This window comes from Phalangium opilio, unplaced genomic scaffold, assembly GCF_054372755.1.
Source record: "Phalangium opilio isolate 3A_F unplaced genomic scaffold, DU_Popi_V2 ptg000024l_1, whole genome shotgun sequence".
Lineage (NCBI taxonomy): Eukaryota > Metazoa > Arthropoda > Arachnida > Opiliones > Phalangiidae > Phalangium > Phalangium opilio.
The window spans coordinates 9,646,912-9,674,855 of NW_028324155.1; the positions used below are offsets into that span (position 1 = coordinate 9,646,912).

At 40.1% G+C, this 27,944-nt stretch overlaps 1 protein-coding gene across 1 annotated transcript in view; it reads right to left on the reverse strand.

The window, feature by feature from the left end:
• Nucleotides 1-26,752, reverse strand: part of LOC149692785 (uncharacterized) — a 74,161-nt gene extending 47,409 nt beyond the window's left edge. Inside the window, exons 1-3 of the mRNA XM_089868709.1 lie at nt 26,386-26,752; nt 22,750-23,039; nt 12,901-12,988 (exon numbers count right to left, since the gene is read on the reverse strand). Of these exons, the coding sequence (XP_089724835.1) occupies nt 12,901-12,988; nt 22,750-23,039; nt 26,386-26,422 (415 nt within the window). The 5' untranslated portion in view covers nt 26,423-26,752. The remainder of the gene's footprint in view (nt 1-12,900; nt 12,989-22,749; nt 23,040-26,385) is intronic.
• Between the last annotated feature and the right edge of the window lie 1,192 nt (nt 26,753-27,944).

Consider the following 27,944-nt stretch of genomic DNA (forward strand, 5'->3'; position numbering starts at 1 on the left):
GTTCTTGGAAAGCCAAGCTTTAGATCAACGAGACCCTTTAATTCAATTGACGCGGCTAGCTAGGATGTCCGACGCATCAGGAAACAAGGGGGACTAAGGTCCCCGAGGGACCACGGGGTGAAATGACCAGGGGCTAGCCGGGGGAGTGGACAAAAATAATAAAATAGAATAAAAGGGGTACGCGCTTGATTTCATTGACTTCTCTCACTCTCTCTCTCTCGTTCTAGGAGTCTAGGGATTGACCTCCCCGTTGGGGTCATATACGTGGAAGGGGTCAATACCGACTTGACCACTGTCCATGGGTAGCGTTTCAGAGAGATAAAATTGTAAATAAGAAACAAATTGGGGATTTATAAACCGTTGTTCGGAATAGTCCAAAATTGATTGTACTAAGCTTCGAGAGAAATAGGCCAAAATTTAGTAAACCTATAGCTTAAAAACAATAGACCAAAATTAGACAGTGGATTAAATTAAATTAAGCAAATTAATCTTATCAAGAGTGGAAAAAAAAATGCGAAGCAGTTAAAGGTTCGGGCCTTGCGGTTCGAGTTACGATCCCTAATTAGTTTAGAATTCTTAATACCAGAGTTTGGGAGAGAATAAAAAAGGCCAAGTAATTGAATCCACCGTTGAATTATTCATTAAAATACATATCAAATGAAGATACCTAAAAAACACCGATACTCTTCATCCAATCCAACCCACTATGACGTCACTACGCGATAGATTGATCGAATTACACACACACCATGATCAAATCGGTACCAAATTTTTTACAGACCCTTCCCGTTCAATTTTTTTGGCCCAAGCTCGTCCGCCCACAGTCGCGGTTTACGGGGAAGTTAATAATAATGGCTTACAAAAAAACGGGACTCTTACAATTCGGAGGGTCCAAAGATTGGATTTATAAAATGAAATGAAGAGAGAGAAAGTGGAATTGTCGATCTACTGAAGCGAGGAGACAATTGAAAAATATTTACACTTCATTAGTTTATCATTAACTCGCTTTTCTATAGGACACTCCAAATTTTATTTTCGCTCGCTATATTGCCGGGATATGGAACAAAAAAGAAAATCCGATTTAAATATAATTTAGAAATGAAATTATACGGAATTTAAAAGATCACGTGCTGAACCACAGAATTTGGCGCGCGAATTTGGCATTGCGCGTGAATTTTCGCGCGGACATTGAAAGAAATCTTTCGCCGCACGTGATATTTCGCGCGTTAACGTCTCATAGCGAATTCCACTTACTGCTCTCGGAGCGCTCCCATGGAGCAATAAATATAAGAGACCCTGATTTAGCAAAAACAGTCTTTAACGAAGCCGAGAACTACTTCTCCCATTTATATGGCTCCATGGGAGCGCTCCGCGAGCAGTCAGTGGAAATCGCTATCAGAAAATGCGGGAAAATAGCTCGCGCAAATTTTTAAAATTCTAATTTTCAGTTTCTCTATAGGTTGAAAGGAGAGAGACGGTCAGCAGGGATGGGGGCCAAATAAGACTAAAGAATAGTCCCTATATCGAAACAAATAAATTCGATTAAGCAAAGTTCTAACCGTCAAAAAATAAGTTAAGACAAAGCGCAGACCCCGGCCTCGCGAGAAGAAAAGAAAAAGGGGGGAAATATTAAGAAGAAGAAGAAGAAGAAAATGCCTTATTCAATCAATAGAGTTATAAGAAAAATAGTGGGGAAAGTGGAAAACTCAATTTCGAAAAGAAAAGAATTTTGTTTTGCTAAAACAATTCAATAAGAAGAAAAGCGTAGCGCGAAAAATATTTCCCAGATTAAACTAGACGAAACGCCGCGATACCAAAGGAATCAAGAAAGTTTCTGAGTATAATCTATCTTTTTATCAACTTTTAACATCTTCTATAAGGCAAAAAGCGCAACGCACACAGCAACTTTTTCAGTTTATAACTCGCCCCATTATAAAGTGAAGATGCAAAGAATATTGTTTAAAGATATTTACCATAACGTTGTCTATCAGAGACGCCTTAATTATTTTAATTAAAAACCCATCAAAAGGTCCGCGAGGCCCCTCCGATATAACTATCTCTCAGAAGTGAGATGAGACTAGAAGTACTGAGCTAACCAAATTCTTCACTCGGCGAAAGTGAATATTCTTGATAACACGCCAACGGTTGGCCCTCTAGTGGCGATTTCAGAATTTCCCCTCCAAAACGTGAGACGCTCGCGGTGGTAGACGGCCGAACTAGATTCCAGCACCCGCGTTCGTGTTTCGCGGCTTTAGGTTGAGGGGAAGGGGGTAGGAAATTTTTTTGGAACTCGACCAATTTTTTTCTCTCTAGCGTAGGCGCGATTGAAGCGGCGTAAAATCCTCAAATTTGTTCACTAATGCCAGGATCTATTACCAATGCTAGAGACCTTCACTTCTAGTCTCATCTCACTTCTGCTATCTCTCAGAATAAGGTATTCGAAAGTCTGGTTTAGCGTCCCTTTAAAATCGAATGGTTGGGGAGGGGGGGGGGAAAATATCGTAACTTTATATCTAAGTGGGCTGGAGTATATATTATTCGGGGGTTTTATGTAACCCCAGTATTTTTACCCATTCTTTTTCGGAGCAATTATTAGAAACCCTTGTTTTATGCAAAATATAAAAAAAAATCCCACCCGAAAATTTCGGAATGCACCAACACACCCACCACGCACCAACACCCCTCGCTTTACGGTTTCCTCAAAATTCAGACAAAATCCAGAAGAATCTTATATGGAATATATATGGAATAAGAAAAGTGTACGTCACGGTAAAGAATGCAAAATGGATTGGGGTTTTTTTGGCGGCTTTTTCTCGAAGGGAGGGGGCCCGAAAGGGGCACCACCAGCACCAGCACCACGCTTTTTCAATATTCTTAATAGTATAAAGCAAAACGTAATTGAGTTTGTTCTCGATTTTTCGAGATACGAGTTTCGTACGTTCGGGTAAAGTCCAAATGAAGGGTGAAAGTTATAGGAGGCGTGAGTGCACCAACAAACGCGCTTCCTATTGCGGATTTTTCAAACATAAGCGCGGAAAGACTGGCACTTTAGCTTATGGCTTCCGAAACAACGAAAACTTTCAGAGTTAATATGTATTTTGTGCCATGGAACGGTTTGTTACGGTTACCTCGTTTAAATTCTCGTTTTAAATTAAACACTGCTTTCAAAGTTAAAGAATGTATAAATACCTTTGTTGTCTTTAATTCATCGTTTGTTTCAGAATTTCATTTTCGGTATAAATTTTAGGATATAATAATTGGTCACGAGTTCATGGTCGCATTTTGAAATTAACTAACATTTTAAGTATTCTAGGTAAGCACATATGAATTCGTTTCCCCCAAAAAATACGGGACTTGAGAAGGACGGCACCGTCACAAAACCCCCCAAAAAAAAACTGCACCACTAGTATTATCAGAAGCGAGATGAGACTAGAAGTACTGAGCTAACCAAATTCTTCACTCGGCGAAAGTGAATATTCTTGATAACACACCAACGGTTGGCCCTCTGGTAGCGGTTTCTGAATTTCCCCTCCAAAACGTGAGACGCTCGCGGTGGTAGACGGCCGAACTAGATTCAAGCACCCGCGTCCGTGTTCGGCCGCTTTAGGTTGAGGGGAAGGGGATAGGAAATGTTTTTGGAACTCGACCAATTTTTTTCTCTCTAGCGTAGGCGCGATTGAAGCGGCGTAAAATCCTCAAATTTGTTCACTAATGCCAGGAAGGATCTATTACCAATGCTAGAGCCCTTCACTTCTAGTCTCATCTCACTTCTGGTATTATTTATGTATATTATTTTGTGGGGAAAGGGTTTCTTGTACGTAAAAGCATTTTCTACTCCTTTTTCTATTCTGATTCTGGAATCCAGCAGGCGGATGGATATAATTCGGGGGAGGGGGGGGGGGTAGCTCGCGTATGAAGATGAAAAGTGCAGAATTGACGCGCGCAGGCCCAAATGATTACGTGATAAAAGACTCGAGAAGTAAAACTGAAAAGTTATTTGCATAATTTCCCGTAGTAAGTAAGTAGAGAGAGAGAGAGAGAGAGAGCAGCGTCTTAAAGCGTCTTACTGGTTATCCATTTCGAAATAATACGGCCAAAGCTAAGGGGGGACGCTCTCATCCCCTGACGTACATCCTTCAATAACTTTAAAACATTATATCAATTTAAACGAAACTAATACAGGGACACGGCGTGTGTTTAGGTTTGGGAGGACTTATACCGCACGGTATTGTAGCCTTTGTAGCTATTATAACGGGCTTCGTTCAATATTGCTTTCATTTGGTTCAACACGCGGAGAGGAAAAATCCGCGCAACAAGACGTACGCTTTTAAATCCAGGCTCCGGCCTCAAAATAGGAAGGAATTAATGTAACTTTAAATATATGCCAAAACTATAATCTGACGGAATTATATAACGCGCGCGTACAGAACTTTTCGGAACTAAAAATTTGCACAATGGACTGCTTCCAAATTTAGTTCTATACTTTGGAAAGAGTTAAAAAAGAAATTTGTGATAAAAAAAAAGATATTCTTTGTAAATTATTCACTCCCGAATCTATTTTGCATACACACCATCACCATCTATACTTAAAGAAAATATAATGAGATTGAAATTTCTTACTCTTAGGAAAAAGTCTTTAAAATCTTCTCCGCCAAGAATTTTGACGCCAAATTCGTTAACTTAAAACTAATGACCAATGATCTCGGGTAGAGGGGGGGGGGAACAGAATAATGTATATTTTTTTTTTAATTACTTCGTAACCTTACGACCTTGTATTTAATTTATCTACAAGTTACCTTCGTGGGATACAGGAAGTCCGTAATGATTGGCTCTATACATAACCAATGATCATCGCCCGAGATTTTTAAATTAATTAAGAATTTAATTTTTTTTAATTGCTCGGTGACTTGACCCCGCCTCTTTTCCCATAGTTTTGTGGTTTATTAATTATAATTAAATACAGTCGTTAAGTAAATTAACGGGGAAACAGGAAGTCTGGTAAAATTGCGGTAATTTATAGGGCACTATACGAAATTAAAAATAATTACAATACCTAATTGTTAAATTCGTAAATAACAATTAAGCTTTTTTTGGTTTAAGGTATAATTAATCGTAAACAAAAAATTAATTTCAACTCGGATACATTTTATCCCCCCCCCCTGTATTTTGGCGAGAACGAGTTTTAAATTTCATAAAATGATAGAATAGTTATTTTTAAAATTTCATTTTAAACGAAAAAGAAAAAGAAGGGGGTTTCAAAAAATTGGCTACATCCCGTTTGGCACCAATAGCAAATGGAATTTACTTTACGTCACGATTTTTAAAAACGAATTATTATATATTTTTATATTCAGGTACATTACTATACACGCGCGGTATAAAAGGAACGAGAAAAGAGAAAACCAATTGGTGTTAAACGTTTTTAGTTTTTCCTCGAACATTCAATTTAAAAATAAAAAATTCTGAGACATCAGTATTTATAAATATCGTGACTCTATATAACCGAGTTGAAATTAAAGTTAGCTAGGTTAAATTTGTATTTAAACTAATTATTATTCTAGATATAAGGACGCGTTTATTAACCCTTTCGCTACAAGCCAGAGAAAAATACCTCCTTTCCTTCCTTACTAACTTAGTCGGGTTGGCAATTTTAAATGAGATACGCTTAATTATTAAGCTATAGGTGTATACATACATATATGTATAAGTGTACATCCGGAATCCGGACTACGATATAATTTACGTGGAAAATTATAAATATTAATTTCTTTCAAGTTTCCATAATTTATTTTAATGGATGGTCAGTCACTCGAGAGAAATTGTTTTATCATTCTCTTAACAGAAGTAAATAATTAGATGTAATGCAAGAAATATTACGCGCAGACATAAGCGAGAATCGTTTAAACGTGTGGGTGGTTAGGATAAAAAATCTCAATTGTGAAAAAAAATAATGAAAGTTCATTCGTGAAATCGTCCTTGCAAATTTACACGTGCAACGTTTAATAATTCTCGCGCCAATTCTCGATGACGCGTGAAATAAATTTTTTCTCTTCAGAAAAAATGGCGCGTGCGATATTAAAGGGGGCAATTCTTTGCACGTGCAATGTTCCTCGCGCTTATCTAGGGAGGTTTTGACCCGATCCACGCTGTACAGGGGTATATGGCTCCCAGAAAATGACTAAGTTTAGACGGATTGACGTGCGGCAAAAAAATACAACAAAAAACACAACAAATTCTGACGTTTTTACGACGAACTATAGTGTATAGGTCTTAAAGGAGAGCGGGAAAACTATCTAGCTTATATTTGTTGGGCCACACAAGGAGGTCGTGCTTCGCCGTGGAGGTCTAGGGCCATTTACAGCCAATCTCCAAAAAGAAAGACGAAGAAGAAAAAAAACCTGACTGTACACAACGACTCGACTCGGTCCTAAAATTATAGCTTTTACGCAAACGATCGCTTTTATAACGCAACGCTATTTTTTTCTATCTATGTTTTTAAAAGAATACACAGTCGGAAAATAAGAATGCCATAGTATTTTCTGGGAGGCGTATTCCGTTGTGGTATATTCATATCGTGTCGTTCCAACCCCTGATGGCCGCCGCTCTCGTCTCCGTCCACATAAACATACATTTATACGACTCATTGCTTAAGAATGAATATTTACAACTCAAAGGCAACCAAAAGCTGGCAATTGCTATAAACATTACATTATAATTCTTCCTAACATAGAAGTAAGTTAACTTTGAAGTTATTAACAATTCAGCGCTTAAAAATAGGAATTTATTTTTAAGATCGAGAGCCCCAACCCCTAGACTCTTTAGTGGTTAGTTCCCCGCGTAATATACGAGAGAGAAAGAGAGATTGGAGGGGTAATTTTTTAACTGGGGTGACAAAACACGTGGCAGGCCGCGACATCGGGGTCGTCCCTATATATTCCTTCCCTATCTCGACCTGACCGCGTTAGCCAGGCACCACCATCACCACACGGCGAAGCACCCAACCAACCATTCATTCTGCCTCTTACAATCCCCTCTCGCGTCTGTTCCTTCTTCCTACGGAGGAGGAGAAAAGATTGGGAGAAGCTGAGCTGGACCACAAAGCGTCAAATGAATTCTACCCGTATACTAGGAAGCCATTGCGGTTGAAGATAAGAGCGCTCTTTTTCCACGCAATATCATAGGGTTCATTTCAATGGCTTCAGTTCGATAGACAAGGATCATCTTCGCGCGTATGTAAATTTCACCCACTGTAAAAGTCTCCCGTTAATAAGCGTCTAGAATCGAAATATTTAGATCACGGGGGTTCCCCGGACCGTGTCAAAAGAGCGGGGGTCTCCTACCCCCCCCCCCGCCCCAGCACCCAAAGAGAGCTTATAAAAAGGGTGGGAGGAGTAGGGAACTTCCATACATATCTCTCTTAATTTCTCATCCACGTTTTGATCTCTTCCGGAAGATGAACGGGGCAGTGGGTGGATGCGCGGGGGGTTTCCGGAAATTCATCGAGATTTTAGGTTTTATTCCCGATGCACGAAGCGAGAGGGGGGTATGACTGGCCCCTTGTCCTAGAGCTAAGCTGTCAGATGTGGGGGCGAAAGGGTAGGGGGTAACGAATGGGGTTCAAGTTTTCAACCCCACAAAGTTGCCCCAGTGATCAGGATCAGCTTAGAGTCTAGCGGTCGAGAAAAATCAGCCGGAGAGGTTGGATAGAAGATTTTAATTTGGGACAAACATTCATTAAAACGGGAGTACGGGATTGAGTTTAAGCGTCCGACACCTTTTGCTCTTCCTTAGCAGGATCCTGGATGCTGGCGAGGAGGATGCTTAAGAATTCAAACGATGCCTTTTTTTTACCGAGTGCACGCGGTTTTGAATTAAAGATTCCTGATTCCATGGGAAGGGAATCGTTCCCGTTGTTATTATTACATTCTTGGAGACTTGTTTTTCATTGTAAGAGCGCAATGAGTACTTAGGTAGCGACCTCTAGTGATAACAAACAGGCTTTTACCCTCGGTCCTACTGCAAACTCAAAATGGTACCGATTTAGTTAATTGCCTATGATCCGATGGTGTTGGTACGATGTACTAAGGTATTCCAAATATGAATTACGCGTCGGCCGGGCCGAATGTAAAATTGTTTTAGAAATGTGTTAACGCGGTTTTTTATCTTACGAGTATGATGGTCTGGCGGTTACACTAAGGTCAAAGGTCATGTCGGCGAGGTTTTAATCTTAAAAACAATACCCCCGACACTAGAATAAACGCATTAACACTCTTGGCGCGGTGGTGTTTTTTTTCTTCACACCCTCGGTACGTTCCCGTGGGTTTTGAGTCTCAAATCGAGCAGAAATTTTGGATTCGAGTATAAAAAATACGGTTTTAAGGAATTTGCGGCTAACTTCTATAAGGATTTCTTAACTCGGACACTGTTGACATTGGCGAGGTCATAAAGCGTCTCTCTGTTTCTCTCTACTAATTATTTCACGGTACCATACCGTTCGAATTAGATACGTTATTACAAGAGGATGGCTGGAATTCTAACTTACATAAAAAAAAATATAAAAATCAGGGACGCAAAATCTAGGGCTAGAGCAAACGTCGGAGGCAGCGGCTTCGGCGTCCAAGCATTTGGGAGTTAATGGGACGTATCGTTGTTCCCTATATAGAGCCTAACGCTAAACTTGCCAAAAATTGCGGAGACCGCCCGACACGGTTACGCGACAACACTTTGAAAGCCCGCCGTGAACAGCAGAGCGGCCGATCGCTATACCACGGGCGAGGATGGGAACAATTTTGACAATAGAATCCCGGATATCTCCGGGAAGAGTGCCTCGACTCTGGTGCGTTGTTGTTGCTCTGGGAGTGCACTCTGGGTGGGTGAACATTCTCCAAGGAGAAAAAAAACGGCATGTAAAAAATGTCAAACTAACAAAACGCCGACTATGTAATGCAACGATGAAGATGTTCTTAGTCAGTATGGAGAGCCGCCGCCGCTTCTTCTTTTCCTTGACTTAAAGAAGAGCATACACGCGACTTCTTAGGGATGCTGTGTGCGAGGGAGAGATCAGGAGGAGCAGGAGAATTAGGCATCCATCCGAGAGAAATGTCGGAAAAGAAAACATCCCGCGGTATTTTAGTATACAACACTATGCGCACCATCGCCACCATCTTACATTGGAGGAAGGAAGGAACCAAGGAGAATCTAACCTTTGATCCCTAACATCTTTCGGGACAGTTTTTACCAAACGTTTTTTTTTTCGCTAATTAATTTTAAGGGAAATATTTAGGTCACAACGTCAGGAAGTTGCCGATATAGCAGCGTTGTCAATCTGGTTTCAATATTTGTTGTTCATAGGGGTTAAAAGGTTAGACGTTGCGCGTCAAGTTTCGTTTCAAAATGTGAAAAATTATTCATTCAACAATTTTTTTCCCAAAACTTCTTTCCCCATATTTTACAAGTAATAAATTAAAGAGTCGAATAAAATTAAAAATTTAACATTACAATTAAAAATATAATTATTTTAAGTAAAGGCCGTTTCAAATGAAAGTTAGATACCTAAAGAGTTGAATTTAATAAAGTATAGATAAAGAAATTTTGAGGTTATATTTGAGTGGGAAGTTTGGACCCTTTACGGGGGGGCTTTGGGGTAACCGCGGATATGTATCTGACCCCCGGGGGTGGATAGCTCCAATTTATACGATTGCGAGCGGGACGGATTATAACGCGAACGGGGACGAAATTATGAAAGCTCAGGCGTGAAAGGCGAGCTAAGCCTTGGACGTGCAAGTGGGGAATACGACGAGAGCGAGCCTAATACAAAGTTTCATACGTCATCCATTCTTTAATATGCAAATAGAAATATGAGTCACGTGGCTATGGCTTCCTACGTAATATTTCTAGTTACCGAGATTTTTTGGGGCTTTTCGTTATCGGAACAGCTGGGGTCGGGGGTCGCCCGCGATATATACGAGTTCCCCGTTCCCGAGCCGGGTTAAAAATCTTAATATAAATTTCACGCTAAAATGAATACCAAGGGTTTCTTGGCCCTCACCCTCTCTACAATACGATACGATAGAATGCAATATTTAGGAACAATACACCCAGGCTTAACGGTGAATTGTAAAAAAAAAAAAAAAAATATTTTATATTAATTTATTTCATATACGATTTCCGGGGGGGGGTCTCCTATTTAGTTCACAAAATTCAAAATTGAGTTCAAGGGAGAGTGTATTAAGGATTTTACGCGTATTACAATCTCGCATTTTTCTTCGTAAAACTCGGTTCATTCCAAGATTGTAATTTCCAATAATATTAAACGAAGAAATTATTTATTATTTTTATAGGAGAACCTCCGATTATGCAAGAACTCTTATACTCAAAAACATTCTCTCTTTCTCTCTCTGGAGATATATTTTGAAAAATAAAATAATTTCTCGGTATACATTAAAACGTTTCCCAAAAAATGATTTAGCTGCGAGTGAAGAAATCACGTAGTAGCTTTTAAGGTATTTAATGAGTGGACCTTTCGCATTTACGAAATCTATTCTCTCTTAAAACGCGCGCGTTCTCTCTTCATTCACACCAGCGAGTCTCGAGGTTTTTTAAAGCCCCATACACACACTATTAAGCACCAAGCACGCTTTTAAATTCAAAAGAATAATATAACAACGCGCGACTTTGGCCGGCTCAAACCGTAAGAACCCGAAAGTATAATTCGCGTAATAAAATGCTTCTCGACTTAATGATAGTCCTAGCCTCTTGGTATAGCCCATTTTAAGAATACCGCGGCGGTCCGGCTGCTTGCTTGCTTGGTGGAGTCGTGTACAGCCAAGCCACATTTAAAATCTCCGTGAAAGAGAGGTGGGAAACTATCCAGCGCCTAAGATAACAGGGTTGCCACGGAATTTTCAGAACCAAATTCCCTGACCTTTTTCTGAGATTTTCCCTGACCTTTTTCTGAGATTTTCCCGGACCTTTTTCTGAGATTTTCCCTGACCTTTTAGGCCGAAAACGTAAATGTTTACAGCACGTTTTAAGTCCTTACAATTAAATAAAATCTCTACATTAAGTTTTCCAATGTATTTGTTACACCAAAATGATTAAGAAACATTTTAACTATAAATAACAGTCTAAGAGATTTTTTAGAGAGCATTTACTTTATAAAAACAATTCTAAACATTTATAAGGATTGCCCTAGAGTTTTCCGTGTTAAGAGAGGATTAGAAGAAACTTTCATTACTCTTTCAATAAAGACTTATCCCCCGAAATTTTACCCGCTAAAATAAAATCCCCTGACTTTGCTGAAATTTTTAAAATTCCCTGACTTTTCCCTGACCTTTTCGGCCCATTTTCAAATTCCCTGACTTTTCCAGGTTTTCCCTGACCCGTGGCAACCCTGGATAACACCGTTATGGAGCGCAAAACGCGATGATGGAGAGTTATAGACCCCTCGAGCAACATTTAAACGTGAAAAAAGGAGGTAGGGCAATCAAAACTACCCTAATAGTCTTCATCTTTTGATATAATACCAAACGGGCTTTTAAAAAAACCAGATAGAGTGAGAGTGAGAGCGGGAAAAAAATGCCTAATAATTTTCACTCCCATGCCATATTCACTCCCGCACGCGCCCAAGAAAGAAAAGAAAAAAAAAGCTGGCGCATTGGTAATAGTGGGCGCGTGCACTCCATACCTAAAAAGCGATAGGGCGCGAGAGAGAGTGCTTTATCCCGCCATTTTAGCTTAGCAATATCACCACGTGACTCTCAAAGCGAGTATTACTATTTTTCTCGCGCCACCTAATTTGCATAAATTATTCTCGCGTTTTTTACCTTCAAAGGATGATGGGAGAGTTTCTATTCCGAATTCGAATATGGCGGTTGTTGAGAGATTTAAACAAAGAATTAAAAGGAGGGTGGGTATGATAAAGCGCCATTGGGGGATCATCTGGTCTATAAACATACACCCCCTAACGGTAAAACAACAACAGAATCGTCTCGAGGATGCTTGGACTCGGACCTAACACCCGGTTTGAACTTTAACCCAAGATGTCCGTATAAAAAAGTTGTTTACCCAGAACAGGGTTCTAGTTCGCCCGCCAACGTCGCGAAGTATAGCGTCGCAACGACGCTAACATCACCCCCAAGTACTTGTCCCTAATTCCCTGACTCAGGACCTCGTTCACGCGGTATCAGTTAATACTGTCACAAGCTGATCAACGTACGATCCCGGTATGGATCTTCACTAATTCAAAGTGAACGTGGATCACCCACACCCCCGTACCGCGAATCCATGCTCGAGCGGCCTTAGGAACTATTCCAAGTAATTGGATATTGGGTCCATTCCCTTAAGTCTGGGGCTCCAGCCACTGTAGCGCTTTATGCCGATTCCCCAACAAAAAAGTCCAAGTCGGGGGTTCAAGATAAAATATTCAACGCAGCCCATACTTCGCAAATGGCAGCAATCGGTGCTTTATGAATGGTAGTACATGACCGTATTCATATTACGCGAAGAAAAAAGCGGGGGTGTATACGCGGACGGAGGGGCCCCTAAGGGGTGGAGGAGGTACAATGGCCCCCTAAACTACCGAGGCCCGCTGGAAAATCTCCAGGGTGAAGAGGGGCCAAGCGTTGAAGAGACTGACTGCTTTACTAGCGCTTAGGTCTTCAGCACCACCACGAGGGGATATGTATGGATTTATGTCGGCCAAAGATTCTCGAGACACCGCGCCACCACCGTGTTTGAGGAAGAGGCCCCAGTAGGACAATCATCAAGGAGGCAAACAAATAAAGGGAGATATCACGCGACCCTTAACATTAGCCGCATCTCGTCATCAAGAAATTAAGACCAAACGGAATTCAGTTTGACTTAGAAAAGGTGAAATTTTATGACACGGAGTGGACTTACCCTTTGGATATCCCACGATGTCACGACCATCCTTTAATGTTTTCAGATGCAGAGACCAATATCTCGTCAGTCCGGTTTTGATCAGGTGCTATAGATAAACATGATAATTAGTAACAATCACTGAAAACTCATACGTAATAAGTACGATAAGTCTTAATGTCTTGGATATTCTAGGCTAGGGACTTTAAAAATTAAGCAATCTACAAACGCAAAATTATTCCCAAAAAAACTAATTAGGCATTCCCTTTTATCCCCCTAGTTAAATTTTAAAGAGACCCAACCCAAGTTGCTACGTACGACTTAACCTTTCATATCGTAGCGGCGTTAAAGGTCAAACGTCAGGTTAAAAGCTGCCAAGGTTAAAGAGCTCCGTCCTTCTTTATTTACGAGTTGAAAAAAAAAAAATTAAAAAACACGGTAAAAACTGGGAGAGTTTTTAACTTCTAACGAAAAAATTAGCAACCAAGTCTGGGTTCATCGAAACCGAGGTTAGGAGATGGTCTCCCAAGCCTAAATTGCGGTGACAAGGGACGTTCGAAAATCTGGCGCTATGACGTGGTTATAGTCAAAATGAACGAGCCAAGAGCTTAAGGGTGTTACCTTGTGGGCGGAGTCGAACACGGGTTTAATTTGCATAATGCCAACTTCGTTAGCAGGCGGAATAAAAAAAATCAAAAAGTTGGGGAGGAAGAGGGATGTTAGCTTGGAAATGGCGGGATTGAAATTAGCTCGTGGGATGCGTGAAATTACCAACCCCCCTCCACCTCCCCCTCCCGTAGCTCGCGTTCAATACTATTTGAAACACGCACGTGCAACACCCCTCCCACCACCACCCCCCGTCTCTATCCTTCATTTAAATTCCCCTACAGTAATGAAAAGAAAAGTTATTAATGACTATACGATGAAGAAAAGCAACAAAAGAACGCGCCAAAGTAAAGAAAAAAGACCGCGCGCGCGCTCCAGTCTCAAGTTCTTTCCCGCCAAAAAGCGTGGTGCAGTGTTGAGGGTTGGATTTTAGGCTTAGGAAAAATGTCTCCCAAGTCCTAATTGTTAAATTATTAGAAAAGAACCCCTTTTATCATTAAAATATCGTAAATTCCGCGACGTGATCTTTTCAAGATGTTACCGCGCTCTTTTTTTTTGGTATACACTAATTTTATGGTAATTCTTTGGTATATACGAGAATTAGGAATGACGTGGGAATTAACATTAGATAGACATTGTTTCTAGGATTTTGTTTCTAGGATATTAGGCTTAACGCGAGACTTTTAAAGAACGATTTAAATATTAAAACGGGGCTATATACTTTGATGTAGGTTTTCGAAGGGTGAATTATACAACAAAATGGCCGCGTGGCTTCCTTCTCGAGCAATGATATACCCATCCGTATACGGGTGATGGGTGGAAATATCTTTTCAAAATTCAACTCGTGGACAGGGATACGAAGCCATTAGAGATTTTTCCTCTTCACGATCGGTCGAACCATCTTCATTATGATCTACGGGGCACGGTGCCCCCTCCCCTAGCTAGCGCGGGGGTAATAGGTTAGGAGCGTGCGCCCACCAGCGCTCCACATCCAGATGCCAAGACGCCAGTGGCAAAGAATATCCCTTTTCCAAGTACCTTCGGCTATGGGTCCTTAGGACCTACCGGCTATCTATAGCTATACGCAGTCCATTTCCAAGAAATCTTTCTTAGCTTTATAAATTCTATTGTCAATGGAGGTCACGATTTCAAAACAAAAGACTGCTAGCCACGTCATAAGGCTAAGGGGAATCTAACATTAACATTTAAGCCAAGTTCGCCTCTTTTCTATACCAGCCCTCACGCCCCATATTCCTAAGCATATGTGCGTGGCTGAATGTTGACCAACTTGTAAACATTATTACTAAGTTAACTTAAAAGATAGGGGAAATCCATCGTGGTTGCGATAGACCTAATTTTCCTCTACGCAATGACCCTAAATACTTCGTAAATCAGGGTTGGAGACACATTTAAATAAAAAGAAAAAACCTCAACTTTAAACGTCATTTAACAACACTTCCGTAAAAATCCCCTGGGGGTATAATACCCCTAATTGTTCTCTACGCAACGATACTACATAGTTGGGGCCAAGTCCATCAGGGGTCAAATTAACCAATAATAACGATAATGATAGCTCAAAAACAAATTAGAATTCCCGGAGAGTTTACGAATTCAGCTCACGCTTCTAAGAGCGAATTAGGGAACCTTTTCACGTTTACTTTCTTCAATTAATTTTTATTCTTTTGTAGAAAACGGTCAGGCTTTCTTTAACAAAAACCGCCCCCTCTAAACCTTTCTAAAAGATTTCTCTGAAGTTTATTATTAATTTAAAAAAAAAGCGTAAAACCTTTAACAATAATTTTTTTTTATGAAAAAAGGTTCTCGAAGCGAAAGTTCAAACACGAAAGAATTAAAATCATATTATTGGAAATTAATAATAAAAATTAATCACATCCGCGTTGTTAGCGATCGTTAAACGATTTTACGTGCCAAAAATTACTAAAGAAAATTTTAAAGTTTTTTTTTTGTTAAATAATAATATATTTAAGAAAAAAGATTACGAAAATTTCTTCATAAAAGTCTAAAAAAATTAAAATTCCACTCGTGATATATCGTTGGAAAATATGGGAGTGGTTCTCTCTCTCTCTCCCATTCCATACCTTAGACTTTTATACCATCGTGAATCGAACGAATCATTACAAGAATATTGTAAATAAATATCCTATCTATTTTGTTTTACCATCGCTGACTTAACTTTCTGAAAGTAAGTTATTCTCGGAGGTTATTAAAGGCATTCGTGGATGATTACGGGGATAATAGGAGGTACCCACTACGAGTTCTTAACAGTTTATCCTGAATTACTGATTGTTTTTACTGGCCGGGAGATTTTGAAAGATAATCGCTCCAGATTTCTTAGGTCTAAGACCGCGGGGGTTGGTTGGATACCCAATTTTTTTTCTTCCAACTTGTCTTATTATGTTGGGAAATATTAGGCCGCTTTGTTTCAAGGTAACGGACATAATTTAACGCGTTTTAAAGAAATGATAGAAATAGCCTTGGGTAAAAAGTAATAGCTTAAATACTAGGCCTAAATGGATTTAAATAAGTTTGCAAATTCTTTAACCTTTCTTACCCCAAACAGAACGCTGAAACGTTCCCAAACGCGCGACCTTTCTGTGTTTAGGCTTAATTGTTAAGCCTAATTTTAAAAACTACAATAATAATCTCGCTCGCTTACGGAAGTAAAAAAAAGAAATAATTCAGGTAGCTCGTGAGATGTTTGACCCGTGATTATTAGGCCAACCTTAGTTTGACCTCTGTAGAACACGCGCACGCGTGTTGCCCCGGTTGAATTCGACCCGGACGACCTTTACTAAAAAAACACCTTGATTCTTTGACGCGACAACAATGTTGAACGATTTTGTTGCTCGGGTTAATAAGAGCGAAACAGTTCAGCTCCCGTTTATGGGGATAAAAATCTTTCCAATTTTTTTTTTTCTATTTTCCTCGTCAGTGACCTTTGAACTTCATCCCCGGGGAGGAGGAGAACTAACTAAACTCCCCGATACAAAATGCTTCATTTTCTTCCACGTTTCGCGCGTGTTCCTGGCGAATTTCTCGGAACCAATTCAAACTAAACGTTCAATAAAGTTAGCCCTATAGACTTAACTGGTGAAGCAACGAAAATTCGGACGTTTCAATTTGAGACGAGGGGGGGTATTTTTCGGCGAAAAGAAATTAAAGCGAAGACTGGCGTAGACTGATGATAACGTAACCCGACCTTTGACCCCACCTCACTCACCCGCTAGCGACTATACGAAGGCGGGAAACTTTTTTGGGAAAGAAGAATTTAGAAAAGACAGTTCAGCGTTTGAGCTTTTTCTCGTCTTTTAACTTTCTAGAAAGATGGGCCATCTTTGCCCCCAGGGGTTTTTTTGCCAAAAAAAAACACTAAGAACAAGAAGAGGGGGGGGGCGGCCTTTACCAAACTAAGGGGCAGTTAAGCACGAAATCACGTTTCCCCCCCCCCTCTCTTCCTTAGGTTCTTCCAAAAACAGTCATGATATAGTTGAAGAACTTACATTTTGTTGTAAAACATAATCGATTTTCTACCTATTTATATTTTTAATATAATTCGAGAGCAATTTTTGTATTATAAAAATACATCAAAAATATTATTTTATGTATATACGAACTTTGACCCTTGGGTTGCCCCCATTATTTACGGGAGAGATTGGGATGATGAACCTAAAGTAATTATTGTACGAAAATGCCTACATTCTCAATCATGGTATGTTGACTGTGGAATTATTTTGATATGGCCTTCCCAGTTTTATAAGAAGCGGGATAAAATTCTAGATTGGCCAGCTCTCTCTAAAAATGAGAGAGGAAGAAAAAGTCGTCACTAAACTTTATTTTTTCCTCGTCTTATTGATCGCGAAGGTTTTAAAGAAAAGTAGTTTCATTCAAGCTTGACTGTTAGCGCCGCCATCATAGCCAGCGATAGGGGAGAGTTAAACTGCCCCATTATTAAAGGGGGCAGTTGTTGGGGCCAATATATAACGCGGGAAAAGGGCATTGATTCTTAGCTATACGAAAGACACCATCACGAGATCGTCCTCCGACCGAGGGAACACTCGCTCTCTAAATTCAAATTAAGATTCTAACGAAAGTCGAGTCGATTAAAGCGGGAGTGTATCTCCCCTCGAAGGACAGGACGAGGGGGACCCCACGCCGCGTGCCACGACGGTAATAGGGCGAGGAGTCAACGCCGCGCAGAGTTTAAAATCGAGGACCATTACAAAAATAGCCATTTACGAGGACGACATTGGCTCTCTATATCGTTTTATCGCGTAACATCGATCCCAGTTCTGAAAATGAAAGGACCCCGATGGGACCCCAAACAGCGCCAAGTTAAAAAAAAGAGAGAGAGAAATAAATTTAATGTTGAATTGCCGCCATTTTTAAACGACTCGGTGGGATTTTCCCATTTCAAATAAAGTTATTACGATTAAAACAAAATTCTTATTATTTTCTTTAAAAAATAAATGGGAGATAGACTGGGAAATATGGCGCTCTGTTCAACTTCAAACCGCGCCAGGGCAAGTTCAAGGTTATAAGGTCAAAGGAGGCAAACAAAACGGTGACGGGAAGCCCCCTCAACAATGTAACGAGTATTGATGGAGGTAAGGAAGCGAGCGAGCGAGCATGGCGGCCACGGCTGGGAGGCATTAAAATATCCAAGAGGTCAATAGTTCGCGAACCGTCCTGAATAGGGGGATCTTTTCACGCGTGTAAATCTTTCAAGTTTGATTTAACATACGCAAAGAAAGAACCGAGCAAGAAATGACGCCAGATTAATCTCTTAGCGCCAACTATTTTCTTTTTCTTTATCGCCCGAGACAAAAACCCTCCTATATGGATCTTAATTCAAACCAGTTTTCTTTAAAAAGTAACTTCGATAAAGGAAATTGTTAAAATATACAATTACTTAAGAAAAACTAAGTGCCGGAAGTTAATTATATTATTAATTTTAGAAAGCGGGTTCTTCTTTACTAACGTATTCACTAACCACGTGACACGACTCGAATTGTTGTAGGGCGCGCGATTCAAAGCAGGTGGCATTACATCTCGAGACGCAAACTGTCACAGCGCGCGAGATTTCAAATTTTCAAAACAAAGCTTAACTAAAATTTTAATTTTTATTGCCAACGGGTTTTTCTAACTTATATCGAGTCGATTTTTCTTTCACACATAAAGAGCCATAGCCGGTCGGTTCAATATCTATTGAAAAGAGGGTGCAACCTTTAAATGGAAAAGGTCCCTTTGTATAGATGGATATATCCGCTACACGCTTATCAAATTTTTGACCCACAAATGTCGCCATGGTGGACTTCTTTTCAAAAATATATTTGATTGAAAACTTGGTCCGGAGCCAGGGCCAGCAGCTAGCCCCCATTGTCCAAAACCTCAGGGACCTCGGCGAGCGTGCATCGCGCCGAACAGGGTTAAAAATCGACAGCATGCCTAGCTCTTGGTCCCTTTTATTAAGGGAACTTTTTGACTTTTATTCACCCTTTCAGGCTCTAAAAGTCAAATGGCGTAAGGTTGGAAGGAAAACGACCAAGGCCTTAAGGTTTAATAATAAGGTTATTTCCAGAGAAGCCAAATTAACAGTCGCCCTCGGGAGCTTCGAACAATGGCGAATGCTTTTAATTTGGTCATTTTTTTTTCATGGGGGTACCTAAACCAATGAGCTAGCTCCGACTTCTTACGATCCTTCTTGGCTCGGTAATTAAAGATTTGGAGGGGGGGGGTTCATTTTTCTTTCTTTCTCCGATGGTAAAGTTCCATCGAAGGCGAACTACTTACTACCAACCACCACCCGTGTGCCCATAAGCGCTGCAGTCACTAATAAAGCCAGCTAATTACTCGAATAACTACAGATCAAATAAAACTTAATTTTCTATGCCTTTTTTTGAAAGGTCCTTTAACTCCCCCATTCCCGTCATCCCCAAAAGGGTTTTAATTTAATTGTTGGTGAATAAGTTTTTTTTTAGTTCATTATGGGTTTGGGGAATGAGCTTCGAGAAAAATATGGATCTCCGTGTGGGAAGATGGTAAATTAAAATTGGTTATTTAATTTGAAGTACGAATTTTTTAAGATTGTTTTATTCCGGTCTATGATTAAAATTTGCCCACACTATATTCTGACCTATTTTTCAAATTAAGTCAAACTGGCAACTGCAAGTAGCTCGCTTACATTGGTATTTCCTTGGACGCGCTATATCGCGACTTGTATCACGGGAAAAACCTCGGAAATGAACAAGTCGGGATATCTACATCGTGTGTAATAAAATACCGGATTTACTAAACGATAAATTCAGGCATGGCCTTGCCAGGAACGAAAAAAGAAAGTTGAAGATCAGGAATTCCTTATCCTTACGAGCCTTAATGGAGGTTTTATCTTGGCGGATGGCCGACTTCTAAGAATTCCCTGCGGGTTAAAAATGTGGCACCCGAGTACTCGCGCCGATTTTTACAACGGTAAAAGTAAAGGGGAATATAGCCGGTGATTTAAAATGAAAAGGCCGATGGCCAGCGGACATACCACCGCTAGAGTTTGGGGACACGGAGTTTTCGAGTAATAAGATTCGGGTGCCGCGCATTAAGATAAATCAGAAACGATTCGAGGCCGCCACGGTGCTTTTCACCCCTCATCGAACCAGGCTTCTCCTTCGGCCGACGACCATCGGAAAACTGACCCCTAACGAATGACCATCCCCCCTGACAAGCTATACAAATGACCACCATCCTACTACCGCCAGCACAAAATCTTGGACCATTTTAATTAAGGCGATCTCACCCTTAGTGACGACACACCACTGGTTAATGACTCGGCAAAATTGAACTAATACCAAATTTGGTTGAAATGAATTGTGGGTAAAAACTCTAGTGTCCCTCTTCTATCTAAATAAGCTTTTCGCGACCGCTTCCTTAAAGTATCCTTATTTACTTATGCCAAGGCTTAGGATACGAGGTGAGGAGGGGAGGGGAGGGGGATGAACGGTTGGTCAATAGTTGAGTGGGCGATCGTTTGTCCGGCTCTTGGAGCGAGTTAGGAGTCCATTTACGACTCTTTCCTATTGTTACCCTTTAGTCGGGCATAAAGGCTAGCTTCTCCCCTTTCTTCTATAACTGACCAGTGGTCTCCCACGCCCTACAACCACCCGTCGATGAAACTTTAACCCTTTAGTACTTACTAATCGGTACTAGCTATCCCCCACGGGGATCTTTATGGCCTTAAGGGGGGGGGCGAGGTGGAATGGTCAGTCGTTAGCCGATGGTCACTTCATCAGGACCCAACCAAAGATTGATGAACCTCAACCTCGATGTAGTCCACTCGATATTACTTCCACGTCAACTAGCCGCGCGAGCCCAAATCGACAAAGGGTACGGGCGGTCAGAAACTGACCGTTAAAACTTGTAGAGGGGGACAATGGTCAGCACCTATATTTACGCCTGTTGGCCAGTTACTCATAGGGTGCTCGATATAATGGGATAATAGACAACCATATTCAATTACCGCGCTTTGATTTAAGCTAAAATTTGTTAGATTTTTTGTTTGAATTTGAGTATTTAGAGAAATATTAAACATTAATACTCAAATAAAATGTTTGTCCAGCACCGGAAATTCATTTTCTATTAAACGTAATTTTCTTTTAAAATCTATGGAAATAATCATATTTATCCTGATTGCGTTTCTATTGTTTTCTCGATGAGGGGCTGGGGTTAAGATACGAAGAGGGGGGTTGGTGCATCTTGAAGGCGCAATTAAGGGGCCAAAACGTCTTAAGCGACGCCGGACCTAACTGAAAATAATAATAGAGTAAAAGACTGGAGACGTTTCTGAGATAGTTTTAAGTTAGGGAAAAAATAATAACAATAATAAAAGGAGAACCTACGTATATGGGTGGGAAAGGCGGTCCCCTAAAATTGAACTGGGAGATTTTGACCCCGAGGTTGAGGCGCGCGGGGGAAGCCAATGGACGATCTCGAATCGGGAAAATAAATATATTACGCCAAAGGAAAGTTTAAGTAGAAATTATATACATCCTGACCGTGTCTACGGTACAAAACTCCTTTTAGTTTTGAAGTAACCCTCGTTGGTATTATATTTAATGTCGAGTCAGGTTGTATCGCTCTGTAAAAGGATGCGCGCGTAATTGCCCAAGTTCGTGCGCAAAATCACTTTCAATCTGTGTATACTATATTAACTACGAAAGAAAATTACACTACCGCTTATGCGCGGACTGGTTTTATTTTAAATTGCTATAGCCATTATTACGATGAATCTATTCAACGTTCAGCGGGCGGTGCACCCAAAAACATGACCGGATGAAGTTACCAATAAAACACCGCTTAAGAATGAATTGAAATCTGTCACAACCAAATAAAATAAAATCTTAACCCCTATGACCCCGGATTAAATATTACGTTACGGATACATTTCGGCAACCGCGAATACAAAATAATTTGACCTTTATGACCGTACGCTTGACATTCCCTGCCTGTTATCAGTTATTTAAAAGGAATTCAGTATATTTCCTGATCGGATATGATATTGAGAAAAGGGTGACTGTATAAATTCTTCTCCATTTCAAAATATTCCTTAGTCGTCAAAATGGATTTGGACCTTTCGGACATAACGAGGGCATGGCGTCTAGCCTTCAGGGTTCAAATAGATCAACAGATGTTGACCAGACATATCCCCAGACCTTGAAAAACACCCCTATGGGTCCCTGGCGTGGGAATTGACTCCCAATTTCTGTAGGAAATATCACCCTTTTCACCATAAAAGGAGTTGGTTGCTTCGCACCCGTCGCCGCCTCGTGTTGAAAGCAATACACCCAAAGTTACCCCCTCCCCAAGGAAGAGAGAGAGAGAGAGAGAGAGAGGGGGGGGGTATGATAATCTTTCGAAAATGTTTTCGGGGGTTGTACTCTTTGAACTCCAGTGACCTTTTTACCGTTTACCAGGACTTAAGCTTAGAAAGTATTTTGACGAGGGGATCACTCAAAAGAGATTATGGGGTGGCCCAAAATACTCGGTTATTATTCGAATGAATATCAAAGGGAATTTCGGGAGTACTTGTTCGGACAAATAAACTCTCTCCATAAAGGTCAAAGGTAGAAAGGGGTCAAGAATGAAGGAAGATACGAGTGACGTCACTCAAGCTCCGCCATTGAGAAATTCGTTATCCCAAAACGCAACTAAGGCCTAGCTAACAATAATGAAATCATCACTAGTAAAAAATAATCTAACCTTTGAACCCGTTTTGGCATTGAGAGACCGGGTATATCCTGGCAGATAAACCCGTGTTTGTCCTGTTAAGTGTATTTCCAAATGGACTCGAAGTTGATGTCCTTTAAAAAAAGGGTTGTTTGGCGATAATGGTTGTTTCCTCGATAAACAATTCGACAGTCTTGATCTAGATGTTGGCTTTACTTCCTCCTCCTCCATCGCTGTTCTTGTCCTTTTTTCTTCTCTTTCTCCGTAATGTACGTCCGCTAATGGATGCGATCCTAACAGTGCACGCTGGATCACGCTGCAGCCTGTAAAACAATAATACAAATATAAAAAAAAATCTCGCATGTATTTACAAGAGGAGACGATGTAACTAAAATCGAGATATAATGGTTTCCCTCCACGCTCCCGCGAATCCTTTGACAATCGTTTTGCCACAAAACCCGATGGGAACATTTGCTCAGACCCAAGATTTCAAATTGCCAACAATTATCGGAGGTTGGGCGAGATACTCCCGCTAAATACTCCGTGTAATGTAACCGTACATTTGGTTTTAAAAAACATTTTTATGCCTTTAAATTTCTGAAGGATTTCAAATATTTTCAGTGTTTTAGCACCATATCAACAAGCCAAATTTTAATTAAAAAACACCCCAATCACTCATGGACTATACAACCCGAAATATCCCTTAGACGCCGCGTCAAAATTTAAACGTATAGTTAAATGGCGTAATTAAACACGAATTATAATCAAAGTAATCGTTAACAATTTTCCTTTCAAAAAAAGGGGACTAAACTTAAACAGTAGTTCGATTATCTTTAAATTTGTAATTACCATACCGCATTTTTCATCAAAGATTACTAAAATTTGGGGCCCACCTGATTTAAGGGGAACCCCAATCTTGGGGTCGTCGAATTTTGATTAACGTTGCGGGCCAAATTTTTGGCGTTAAAAATAAATAATTAGATCCGAGGTGTTGTGTGAAAATGAAAAGGTCTTCTCCGGTCATTAATATTTCTATACCCGATCAGGTAATTTCCCCTCCCCCCCAAACCCCCTCGCTTCGATTGGAGGGGGGAGGAAGTTGTCTGAGTGATAGGTAGCGGCGGATTAAAGAACTAACTAAAAAGAACACTTTTTAATTCTTGAAGAAAAAAAAATATATATATAATCCCAAAACCAATTGGGTCTATGAGGCGATCTAATAAAAATAAGTAAAAGTATTTCTATATCGGGGTCGGATACTTTCTATAAAAATTTTTGATAATATCCCCTAACCCAAATTTTTGGCAATATACATTTTGGTCAATTAAAGACAAATGGCAATTCCGATTTACTTCAAAATTTGCATAAATCATCTATATAATATGGTTAAGATATTGTACAAATTTCACCTAAATCTGACAAGAGCTTTACAAGAAAAATTGGCGGAATATGTTCCATATGTTTAAAACAAATTGTACATCTAGAAACACCAGAAGTGAGATGAGACTAGAAGTGAAGGGCTCTAGCATTGATAGTAGATAATGGCACTAGTGAACAAATTTGTAGATTTTATGCCGCTTCCCACGCGCCTACACTACTGGGAAAAAAATTGGTCGAGTTCCAAAAACATTTCTTACCCCCTTCCCCTCAACCTAAAGCGGCGAAACACGGGCCCGACTCCTTGAATCTAGTTCGTCCGTCTACCACCGCGAGCGTCTCACGTTTTGGAGAGGAAATTTTGAAACCGCCACCAGAGGGCCAACTGTTGGTGTGTTATCAAGAATATTCACTTTCGCCGAGTGAAGAATTTGGTTAGCTCAGTACTTCTGGTCTCATCTCACTTCTGGAAACACTTAACATTTTGGTCAATTATAAAAAAACGGCTTCACCGATGTTTATGAAATTTTGCGTATACAATCTAGGTAATTGGCCCTAATTCCACTTTAAAATTCAACTAAATCCGTACAGTTGTTTGGGTGATACGGCTCTTGGTATACGATTTCAAAATGGCTATGTCTTTGTCCTACCCCCGTGTTATGGACACGATGCCGAGGTAAGTAAGTACGTTGAAGAGGACGCCGTATGGTAGGCGGGTTCTTCACGTTCTAAGATTCTTTTTAAAAAGTGTTCTTTCTCTCTCCCATCTCTTTAATTATTAGTGAGCAAAGACGGAGCTGGAGAGCGGTCGGTATTAAGGGGACTAATTTCGTTTGACTGATGGCCTGTTTCCAACGAGTCTTACCCCGTGTGGGGGTAAGACAGAAAAATTTCCATCCGCGCGGGCCCCGACTATGATTTAAAATACACCTAGATTAAGTAACCGGCGTTACGCGCAAACCCCAAACTAAAATACTTTACAGATAATTACTTAATCCTTAATCTTAATTTTAATTAAATTCGATATCAGGCATTAGGGGACGAGAATCGTGAAATTAATAAAAAAAAGTATATGTATATATGTATATATATATATATATATATCTATTGCAGATATTTATTTAGGAATGACCCCTTTGTTGATAAAAATATATTATTAATGGTGATGTAATCGCTTCATGATGTCAAAATAACGTAATTTCTTATTTAAATTCAAAACTAATAATTAAATCTAATCTAGATTAAATTTTGGGATCATTGAACCGTTTAATATATTTATAACAAAAAAAATAATTAAAAGAAAATTCTACAAAATAATCGTAAACCAACCAAGTGTGGTCTATCAGGATAAAAAAGTGTCGAAATTATCACGATAAACAGTAGGCCAAAATATAGACCTAATTATTTAAAATTACTCAAAATTCAGGCTCCCAATCAACGTAAACAATGCTAAACGAAGAACTTGCCACGTGTTTTACGAAAGCCTAACTTCCCCACAATCTTTTTAAAGATGGTCCTAAATAGGCTTAGAGCTAGTGTACGGTACTTAAAAGTTCACGAAAAAGCCAAGAAGGTGGGGGGAGGGACCCCTTTGATTATCCCGTGATTTTAAAATCAAGTAAGCGGAAAAAGGTCTCCACGGTTGGAAGCGTTTTTGGCAGATTCCCTTTAAAAAGCGAGTCCCCCGTTCGAGTAAAGTTGCACGATATAAAATACGATCATCGTCTTTAAAGAAAATAAAATAAGATTGTTTCTGTCTTAAACAATGGGAAAAAAACCAAGAAGATTCATTAAGTAAAGTATGGCTTTTATAAGATTGTTATTGAAGCAAAGGCTTTCTAGGGTCTTCCACACCTTTGGCAAGGCTATCACGACGTCACTGACATAAGAAGGGGTGGAGGACCAATCAAAAGGGAGGGGGGAACACCTCTATTCATTGTGTTCATGACCCTGAACTTGAAAAGTGTATAAATTAAACCCCCTAAATAAAATACAAAAAAAAATTGAAAATCAACATGTCCGAATTTAGCAGGAAGTTTTTGAGAAATTGTTTACTAGAAGCTCGTTAACTCAAAGTCAATATTCCGCGACTATTCGTAACCAACGCTATCTATGTAAGTATACCCACGTGATCATGGTTTACATTCAGGGGGGGGGCGTCCATTACGAGGGGTCAACTAAACTGCTCGGTAAAAATCAAGAATAACAGTGTCCTATATAGTGGCGTTTCCCTAGGGCTACCAAGGGTTATCTACTTTAGTCGATGGACTTTCTTTTAACTTAAATACTTACAAAGAGGACGTCGAGGAGGTCGATTCCCATAATGCATCGCGGCGTAGTGGTTACTTTGAACCAGCCTAAGGCAAAATTCGTAACATTTTCTTTTTCCCTTCCACAATTTTGGATTATGAGAAATTTTAAGAGGAAATAAGAGTTGAAGAGGCGAAACTAATTTTGCCCTAAACGTGAAACCGATTTTCTAAAGATTATAGCCGTTCGCCCCGGCCGCGTATAGCTCTCGTTTCTAAAAACTCGAATTAATACGCCAAAAAAGGCCTAAAAATTAAAAACGTGGCAGCTCCAGTTTCTTCGTTGTACATAATGAGTCATGAGAGCTAAATACGAACACGCATGCGCATCAGTCGGGCACTGTGTTCTACTACTACCCGCCGCCTACCCCGCCCCCACTTCTCGGCTAACGTGGCTAGTTGATTTAAATGGTCTATTATTATTTGATTATAGACTTCAGAAGTAAATAATTATTTAATTATTATAAAAATGGTGGAGTAAATGCTATGGCGATATTTACGCCTGGCAATTTATAAATAAAGTCAGGGCGCCGTCGGTTAATAGCTTTTTGATAACTTCATCTGGTAAACAAAATGTTGTTTGGCCATTGTATATTTTTGAAAGCGCAATCCGCCCATGCAAAGTTAAGAAATCCGTGTATTATGATGGTATAGTTGTTGGTAGATTAGGAGCGACCACCCCGTATGTCAATTTCGCTAGTCTATACTTTAAAAGGCGCGTCAAGGTCAAAACTTGGGTCCGGGTTAGCGAGACACCACCGTCTTTAGAAAAACCTACCAGCACCGCGCGCGCAATTACTTATTATAAGGGCAAAACTATTACGTTCCTAAGCCTCGGCTCAAACTACCTTGAAAGGGCGCTCTCTAAGAGTAAAAGAGAAAACATTCTAGTTCGTGTCACGCGCACGAGGGGGCGTGGTATTTTGGCATCACGCGCGTCACGAGCCGGCTACGCGTCGCCCCGCCATTTTCTTTTTAATACAAAGAAGACCTAAGCCTAACTTTCTTTACCTTAAGTCTAAAAATTAAATAATAACACCAAATGACAGGGTTCAAAAAATAGATGAAACTGAAACCGAAAGTGGTTACGAATACTTAAGTTGATAACCTAACGTAACTTCGGGGGCGTTTTAGTTTCAAGACCCGATTAATCGTTTAATTCGGGCTTGAAAACAATTAGAACTAGTAATTTTTAAAATATCCATTAATTTAAACTTTCCAATCTTAAAATGGTCGAAATTTCCCAGGGAGTCTGCCATTAATTCCAGACATTCCTAGCGTGTAAGGAAAGATTCCTGTCACGTAATATAAAGAATAAAAGGGTTTTTTCCAAGCTTCCAAAGCCCGCATATTAAAAACAGCGTGGGGTCAGACTTATATTCATCCAAGTACATTACAAAGTAACAAAACTATAGAGCTTCAATCGGAAAAAATGACATTTTGGATTCTGCCCGTAGACGAATGCCTCCCTGGACTCCCCCTCCCCCAAATAGCCATCCATTTTGGGTCGATCCCGTGGCATCATTGCACCCTTCAAACTGT